Source organism: Squalius cephalus (assembly GCF_949319135.1).
Source record: "Squalius cephalus genome assembly, chromosome: 3".
In the NCBI taxonomy this organism is placed as follows: Eukaryota; Metazoa; Chordata; class Actinopteri; order Cypriniformes; family Leuciscidae; genus Squalius; species Squalius cephalus.
The window spans coordinates 3,743,636-3,753,365 of NC_137124.1; the positions used below are offsets into that span (position 1 = coordinate 3,743,636).

Below are 9,730 nucleotides of genomic sequence, written 5' to 3' on the forward strand. Positions count from 1 at the left end.
AATATAACAAGACTATAATATAGCTAGGCCTACTATAATAATAATATAGGCTACTATAACTATTCTAACCTAATAATGTAATAATATAGGCCTACAGCCCTCACATATGACACAATAACGACAGTGACAATGATAACTCTCTGACACTACTACTACTCCTGCAACACCCACAAGGAGGCGCGAGTTTCGAATCGCCTTTTATCCGGAAGCGACACTCAGACCGAACCGATGACGTATTTACACAAACCGAGGCCTCGTTTGTCATTAGTCACGTGATTTTCACGTTAACAACACAAGCCTCGAATCGCGGCTTCATCTGGCACGCCCACTTTTTCTCGACACACGCTCCGACGCCTCGGTTCAAATGTCACATCACTACTGGAAGAGGAAAAGGCGGGAAAGGACTTGGGAAAGGAGGCGCTAAGCGGCACCGAAAGGTTCTTCGCGATAATATCCAGGGAATCACTAAACCCGCTATTCGTCGTCTTGCTCGGCGTGGCGGCGTCAAGCGTATTTCTGGCCTGATCTATGAAGAGACTCGCGGTGTGTTGAAGGTGTTTCTGGAGAACGTCATTCGTGATGCTGTGACTTACACTGAACACGCCAAGAGAAAGACCGTCACCGCCATGGATGTTGTGTACGCGCTGAAGCGACAGGGGCGCACTCTGTACGGGTTCGGGGGTTAAGAGATCCACGAAGAAGAAAAACCAACGGCTCTTTTAAGAGCCACACACATTATCACACAAAGAACAAGTTACGAGGTTGTGAAATTGTGTAATGTAGTATTCATTGTGATTACCTTAAATGATTTCTTAAGCAAATAAAAAATAAATATTTTTTTTTCTGTTATTCTACCGATTCTGCTTTGCAGTTAATTTAATTATAAAGAGTTTTGGGTGTTCATTGTGATATATATATATATATATATATATATATATATATATATATATATATATATATTTTTTTTTTTTTTATTTTTTTTTTTTTTTTTTATGTAGTTCACTGACGCTTCATTACATTTGTATGTTTGTCTTTAAAAGTGTGGTATAATCTTTATTCTCTACTGTAGTGGACCTTATATTTCAGTAATTATCTCTGACACAATACACATGTCCTGTAAAGAGCAGACTCAGGGCTTTCCACAGATACCAAATGTTTGGAGGTTTCACCATGACAACAACTTCTGCTTAGTCTTTAAAAGTGACTGACATTAATTTAGTGATCAAATTTAGCACTCTTATGTAAATATAATATTTTGTATTATTTAAATTTGACTCGTTTTCAAATTGTCTGTTATAAATCAACATCTCAGGAAAATATATGGGGTTTAGGGAGACAGAAGTGAATAGGGAAGGAGATTATATACCAATATTCCTATGAAATATAACATGAAAATGATGACAAATTATTATTCACGTGATTACGTTTCTTTTTTTCATTACATGTTGCCCAAGTAAACATTAATATGCAAAATAGATACAGTTATATACATTGTGTTGAATGGGAATGGCATTTATGGCCATGTTTACATGCATAAGTATGAACTAAAATGAAATATCAATTCATTACATTATGTCTTTCATAACATGGCTAAAATCATCTTTACACAAATTTTGGTTAAAACTTCCTAAAACTTAAAAATGTATTGCTGAAGAAAAATAATCCCATTGTTTTTGCCAATACGTGTAATATCTTGTCATTTTATTTTTTAAACAACTGAGTCCTGTTGTTCAGAGGACATATACCCAGGGGGCAAAGGGGGTTTAGCAGACATGGGCTGCTGTAAAAGGTTGTCATATAAAAATGAAATCTATGATGTCTGAGGATCACAACCTGGGTGGCCAACCCGGTCAACAAGCTGCTGGAAACTTGTAATTAGGGTCAAAACAATGTTACCTCAAATTCGGCTTTAACTCCCAGAATCACCCAACGGTTTAATTATATTCATGAATCGTGAGCCATATCTCCCTGATACTTTATGCTAGAAACAAACTGAGCACACCTTTAGAAAGAGTGGAAGATAAGCTTTCATCTGATGCCTTGATTGTACATGTAATTAGAATGTAAGAGTTAACAATGCCTCTTAATTCATAGGTAGGCAAAAAAAAAGAAAAAAATATTGAACATTCCATTTGTAATCGGTAGCATTCTTTTCCCTTTGTTGTTGTTACAATAAACAAATTACCATGTAAAGTTAACTTTTACTGGATGAAATCATATTTAGATTTTTTTTTTACTAACCAGACAGTCCTCATGGCCCATAACACATTTAGAGGGAATTCAATGTCAAGCCTATAATAGCCTGTCAATTCAAACAAGATCCAAGAAAGAAGTTTACCATTAACTGGTGTTAATTGTATACTGCTCTGTTTCTGTATGTACAGTATATCGTTTGCATATTTATGCAATATCAATTATTTGTATTGCAATGTCTATTTCTAATATTCTTTCACAAGTGGGATAGCTTTATTTATTCTATTGAAATAAAAAAAAGGGATTTGAGGATTTTGGGTTAGGCTGGTTACTGTTCAATCCAGGTGTTTGGAGTGTGAGACAAAGGTACTGACAACTAAATGCTGAAAGACTAAAACACACAGGAGTCATGTGTGGAGTAGGTTTAAAAGTATTTACTGATTAAAACTGTTACATTAAGTAGCAATTTGTACCAAAAAAAAAAACAAAAAAAAAAACAGACAAACAGATTACAATTCAGGGTGATAACTAATTTCTGTAATAATGTTTATACAATTTGTTTAGCTGTTTTGGAATCACCGCTGCTGTCGCTGCTCTCTAGTGTTTCAGCATGCTGTGTCCTATTTGGTTGCCAACCCCTGGCAACGGCATCCTATGTAGCATGAGCAGTTCTTCTGACAACCTTTAACCAGAGATGGGCACAAATACATCAAAAAGTATTTAATTAAAATACAAGTAATTTGTAATTTGAAAATACAAAAATATATTTTTTACAGTCTTCTGTAGTGTAAGTGTGGCGTTAGGTACATGTAAGAGTCTAGAATATTGCAATATTATTGTTTAGTGCAGAAGATGCGCTTTTAACGTACATGTTGCCACATACTGTCATAATAAAAGATAATTACGCATATAACACTATATTTGTATTATTTACACAAAAACTAGTTAACGCTGCTGTGAGCGTGTTTCTAATAGCGCGGCTGTGACAAAGTTGACAACTTTCTTGGTAGGTAGAGGTAGGCTACATATAGAAATCTTGCTTCCTCTGAAACTTATGCTTTGGTCTAATAAGAAAAGGTCAAACAGACTTATCCAGTATGTCATAGTTGGTGTAACGGCAAGGTCAGAGGTCAAATGTCAAAGATATAATGGAAAATACACCCACTCAATCTGACAGCACAGAAGAGACACCAAAGGTCTTACAGCTGGAAATAATCAAACACAGATCATGCAGTAAAATATACATACACAAATGATTAAATAACTTAATAACACGTAACATAATAACAAAATATAAATAATAATTAATAAAACAAATAATATGAATAAAGGGACTATCATAAGCATTGACCATTTTGGATTCACCAGTTTGGAAAATGTTTTGTCTTATTAAAGATATTCTTTCTGAAATGAGCATCATAAGCAAAGGGTCCTGGTGGCATTTTTATTATTCATTACTATTCTTTTAAAATAAAAAGTTGACCAATTTTGTCGTTTTATAGAAATAATGTCACTGGAGATGTGTTAGCTTGAAATATAATAAACCTGGAGTTTCACACATTCAATATGCAACATGTCAGATATAGTCGTATATGTCTCAGCTTTTCCTGACGTTTTCCAAGTTCTAAATGATCATGTTTGTGAGCAGAAACATACAGTTGTGGTCAGAATTATTGGCACCCCTGGTAAATATAATCAAAAATGGCTGTAAAACATATATCTGCATTGTTTATCCTTTTGAGCTTTCTCGTACTGATCACCGGTTTACAAAAGGATTAATAGTTAACTATAATATAACGCGTGATATCTCTGTGCCCAAGTAGCAGTGATTCGCCCTAATATAGTCCTTAATATATAAGTCAATATCTGCATAGGAAATCGCCTAGTGTTAATCTGCATCACTATTTGTACTCATTGTGAATACGCAGGAAGAAGAAGTAAGAAGAAGTAACAAAGAAGTAATTAGGTGTTTTTTTTTTGGGTTTTTTTTTATATTACTTTTACTCAGGACATGCTAGCTGGCAACAAAGGATTCCATTTATTATGCTAAGCTAGCGCCGACCCTGTCAAACTAAAACAATGCATGCACTGAGACAAAAATGCATTTGCCCACCTATCTAAATGTAGGAAAGAAGGTGAATAAGCCCTATTTCAAAAAACGGTGGAGTGTTCCTTTAATGTATTCACGTGTCCTGCTGTACTCAGGAATCTCATGTACAGATGTATGTGTAGATTAGCAGAGTCACATAACAGCATCATCGCAACACTAGTGAACCCTGCATTGAGTGCAGTTAGGTTCACTTCGAGATTGTGGAACCACTGGCGTTTTAGTCTATATGCTAATATTCGAACACTCTTTTTGTGTATTGTGGAATTTTGACTGTTGTAGTCATTTTTTTTTTTTTTTTTTTATTGTATGTGTTTTATCTTGTATTGTTTTTTTACTATGTGTTTGTATAGTGCTATGAACCATTTTTTTATGTTTGTCCTGAATAAAGAATATGATGATGACACAGACTAACGTATACTATCAACACTGCTCAAATTTCAGAGTAAGGACTTCCAGATTTCGGTATCTGGTTACAGTAGGCTATCACCAACAGAATCCTGAGCGAATGCGAATATGTGTAAGTGTAGAAAATCCTGCTGTGATCTGATTGGCTGACTGAGTCTTGATAAAGAGCACCTGTGGCCCCTTACTAATTATGTTTCAGTCTCCTCTTGTTTGAACCAAAAAGCTGTGGTTCAGACATGGCTTGTGTGGAATTGTTGCGTTGTTGACCATGTACGTTTCCTTTTTGATTGTTTGTTTAGTTTAAAGGATTATGTGTTTGATATGATATATTGAATTCTAGTTATGTTTAGTAGCTCTTTAATGTTATACTCATTGATTGTTAAAGCTGATTTCAGATGTATGATTTAAGATTTGCAATTGTGGTTGTATTTATTAATGGTTTTGTTCATGGGTTTTAGAAACCAACAATTACCATCACTGCCATCTGTGAAATGTCTACTCATATGTCACCACAAATAAACTGGGAAAAGTACTTGATGACTGAATGAGTTTTAATGGACCCACCATTTCAGTAGCAACAGCCAAATCAGCCTAGAATTTCTGCTAAATTTATACAGTAAGCATAAAATTACTTACCATTCACCACATTACGCTTCAGCGAGTTTCAGCTGTGGCCACACTTGTCTGGCCTTGAACATGCTCATGGAAACTGTGGGCTGTTTACACGTCATCAAATTGTTTTTTTTTTACATTAACAGAACTTAAAATTAAATTAATTTTTGATTAACTGAAAATGTTAAACTCTGACAAGTCATGATAGTATATTTAATCAATAGGCATAATTTGTGTGTCATCCCAACTCAAAATAACAATTACAAGTAAAAAGTCTAACAGTATCTCAGAACTTGATTTTTTTTATTTCACAACAATACAGTATATATATTTAAGTAATGACTAAAGGTCCTCTGTGCGCACACAGAAAACATACGCAAGTTCCAGTCTTCGTGCGCTTGATGTTTAAACTGACAGTACTTAAAAATATGCAAATGATAAACTTTCACTCTATGCTGGTTAAACTTTGCAATTAATCCGCGAATCACAAGCGTTATGGGCTGGGGCACAGCTGGCCCATACGGATCATGAATCACGGATCAGCTACCTATTCTTGACATCCTGCGATGTGACCATCGTGGATGCGCACACCACAATATCGATGCTAAAACGATACATCGTGCAGCCCTACTTGACATTACAGAGGAGATTCATTGGTATCCACTTTGATATCAATGTAAGTGACGCCTTTGTATGTGCCCTTGGTTCCATACTCAAACACACTGCCGTTCTTGCAGGTCATCTTCACTGTGCCAGTGTAAGGCAGGTCAAAAGTGGCTCTGCCAATAGTGACTGAAACATGCAGCTTCTTCCCTGGTGGGATTTCTAAATCTGTAGTCAGAGTTTCGGTTCTCTCATCTGTGTTCTCACGACCATAAGTGCTTTCAATTCCCAAGGTGACACTGAATCCTGCAGTACCTTCAGCAACCACTGGAATCCCAGCACTCACTTCCATACTAAATGTTGCAGATAAACTTCCACTCACAGACCATGAAGATGTTTTGATCACATTCTTTGAGGTTTCAATTGTTTGTTTTTGTGTGGCGGATGAGTTGTTCCTGAAAGTGAGGGATTTGATTTCTTCTACTGCCACCTGTGGTATCAGTTGGTTGAGAGTGGGATACTGGACATCGGTGAGAACTGTTGATTCAACTGCTTCGAGAAACATGAATCCCATGCAGTCAATGTCATGACCACCTCTTCCTACAACTCCCAAACAAAATCCAGAGCCGACATCCATGGGATTTTCTCTTCTTAAACCCCAGCTTGTCATTTTTGCAAAAAATTCTCTCCCCAGACTGGTCTTGAATTTGATGGCTCCAAGACGTGTTCCTGCTCCGTTCGCCCACAGGGACAGTGAGGTGAAACACTCACCAGGTGTGAACTTGAACTCTTGATACGGTCCTTGTGCATCAAAGGTTAGACCTCGTCCACCAAATTCATCAACTCTCCCATCTGAAAGCCAGACCTTGACAGCCTTCACCTGCGATTCTCCCACCCAGACTCCGATCTTCTCTAAAGTGGCACCGTTTTTCTGACCAGTAAATGAGAATGGATTACCTCCTTGTCCTCCAATTTGTTGAAAAGTTGTTGTGTCAGACATCAAATCTGAAAATAATATAAATATACAATTTTATAATTTTATATAAATTATATGAATTAAATTATATAAATTTAATATACAAATAATATCAGATCAGAATTAGCATCAGCTTTAAACTTTATTGCAGTGTTTCCCAGCCCAGTTTCTATAGACACAACAACAGCACACGCTGGACTTCTTTCTTAATTGACCCATTCATTTCGGGTCTTGGAGTATCTACTAATAAGCTGACTTGAATCAGGTGTGTCTGAATAGGCAAACATGCTAAATGTGCAGTTCTGGCATTCCTCTGGGAACAGGGTTGGGAAACATTAGCCGCTTTTCCACTGTCAGGCCGAACAGATCTAACTGTGGTAAGGAATGGTTATATGGTGTGTAGGGCTGAGCAAATATGGGCAGAACTCTTTACTGCCCTAGTACTTCAAAAAGCCTTTTAAAGGTATACATGTGAATTAAACGTGGCACAATGGCCTTCATCATCACAGTATGCTAATGCCTAGTGCAGGGATTCATCAATATGCTGATTGAGGACTGTTGGGACACTCCAGGCACAGGATGGTTCTGCCGGGAGAGACAGAATCGTTTGCACCTCAATGACACGTCTGTACCATTTGTCTGTATATTTAAACATATAAATTAATAAATAACTTTGCCTGCTTTAAAACCAGAGAAACTGATAATTTTGCAGTGGTCTCTTATTTTTTTCCAGAGCTGTATATGTGTGAACATACATTCACATTTATATGGGAACATGTATGTGTAATATATGTAAACAATAAAGGATAAAACTTTGTGAATATTACATGTAATGCTATTTTTGTCTTCATTTATATATGCATTTAATATACAGCCATACATGGTCAATGCATATATAGCAGTATATTGACAAATATAAGCACTAGTTTCCCATATATGGAAATGTATTATGAAATATATCACATTTTCTGTATATTCCCATATCTATTTTTTTTAATTAAAGGGTTTATACACTCTTATTAGATATTTTTATTTCAGAAATGTTGGAGCATGCAGGAATTGCAAAAATAACCATTTTCAAAACATCTTACATATCGGTTTGAATTATCTACACTCAGTTCACTGGATTGAAGTGTGGTTATATCATGCCAAGATTATAAGAGCTGCCTGAGCAAAACGTGGCTCAAAAAATCATAATGTAATTTACTCACATTTCATTCGAGGAAGATGCTCCATGCTGTCGTCACTGATGTCAGAGTCACAATGAATTTGTTAGTCTCTTAATACAGTCTCAGTCAGAGATGTGCTGTCAGACTCTTCAAAACCTACAGAGAGAAGTGACACAAATCAGGATGAGTACATCCTCACTATGTCTTCCAGTAAAATGTAAAACGCGGTATATTTGTACAGAATGTGAGGCAGAGTTCTTTATTAAATTCATATAAGACAAAAGAATTACAGAAATAATGGATTCTAAACCTTAAATAAATTCCACAGTCAAGAGTTTGAAGCATATGAGGGAGAAACACCCAGAACATCTAAATTGTGCTTTGTTGGTTTTGCATTCTTGTAGATAATTTCTTGTTAGTACAGCTATATAACTTTTTTTTATTTTACTACCCACCAGACTCAAGAGCCAGCTGATGGGTCACTGATGCTCAGAGGGCTCAACCCCACAGACTTCTTCCAAGCATGCTTTGTAAGTTACGTATTTTCTCAGAGGCTATCTCAAAGGACCATGAAAACATAATTATTTTATTATTTGATATTCCAGGGCTCTAGAGTGCGACCAAATTTTGTAAGGGTGCGACTAAAACATTGCCTAGGTCGCACCGGTGCACCTAACGTCCTCGCATCCGCTGCCTCTCCACGAACTAAGCGTTTGTTCTCCTTTGACAGAACTCACACTCATGGGAACTCACACTCTTCTCTCACGCGGTGCCACAGCTCGCACAACACTACAGCCCTGCTTAATGAGTGACGACGGAGGACAGAATTAAACATTCAAACGTAGCCTGGTTACACTTAAGGTCTGTGATATTAGTCTGATTTTATTTTTGATTTCGGCTTCCAAAGATTAAATATATATATATATATATATAGGCCTATATATATGTTGAGGTAAAACCATTAAAGGACAAGTTCGGTATTTTACACTTAAAGCCCTGTTTACAGATCGTTTCTGATGAAATAGAACGGTTAAGATTACATTTTGGACAAATGCTGCTGTCCCGAGAATTTTAGGTTTCTTTCGCTTTCCCAAACACCAGTAGACTGGGTGTATAGGTGCACTCGAACACTCCTTCCTAAAACACATTAAACTTTCGTTTACAAAGACGTGAAACTCACCGAGTGGTCAGGGGTGTCCACTGATATGCTCACACAAAAATCGCTGCAAAATATGCTTTCACCAATCTCGGTCCTGGAGGGCCGCTGTCCTGCAGAGTTTAGCTCCAACCAGCTCCAACACACCTGTTTGAAAGTTTCTAGTATGCCTAGTAAGACCTTGATTAGCTGGTTCAGGTGTGTTTAATTGGGGTTGGAGCTAAACTCTGCAGGACAGCGGCCCTCCAGGAGCGAGATTGGTGAACCCTGGGCTATAGCGTTACGCGTGTGTGTCAATCAACATTGCAGTTCCCTCAACCTCTGCCAAAAGTGTGTTCATCGTTTAGAATATTAAGCTTACAAAATGTTTATCATAAATTAAATAAGAGCCGCTACTGATTCAAGGCAATACAGTTTACAGAGCACTGCTGAGCCCGTTGTTTTTATTAAAAGTTTAAGTGGATATCCTTCTGGTGTTTTCTAAAAAAATGCAGGCCTATATGTAG

The 9,730-nt window shown here is 36.8% G+C and overlaps 1 protein-coding gene across 1 annotated transcript; it reads right to left on the minus strand.

Moving 5' to 3' along the window:
• Window positions 1-5,903: 5,903 nt before the first annotated feature.
• On the minus strand, window positions 5,904-6,926 carry LOC307155344 (aerolysin-like protein). The gene has a single exon (XM_079865948.1). It carries the CDS (start codon window positions 6,921-6,923, stop codon window positions 5,958-5,960), a length of 966 nt encoding a protein of 321 aa, XP_079722074.1. The 5' UTR covers window positions 6,924-6,926; the 3' UTR covers window positions 5,904-5,957.
• Between the last annotated feature and the right edge of the window lie 2,804 nt (window positions 6,927-9,730).

Bases quoted from the DNA above. Each gene is read 5' to 3' on its own strand.
- LOC307155344 (XM_079865948.1), bottom strand. From the start codon at position 6,923: ATGTCTGACACAACAACTTTTCAACAAATTGGAGGACAAGGAGGTAAT.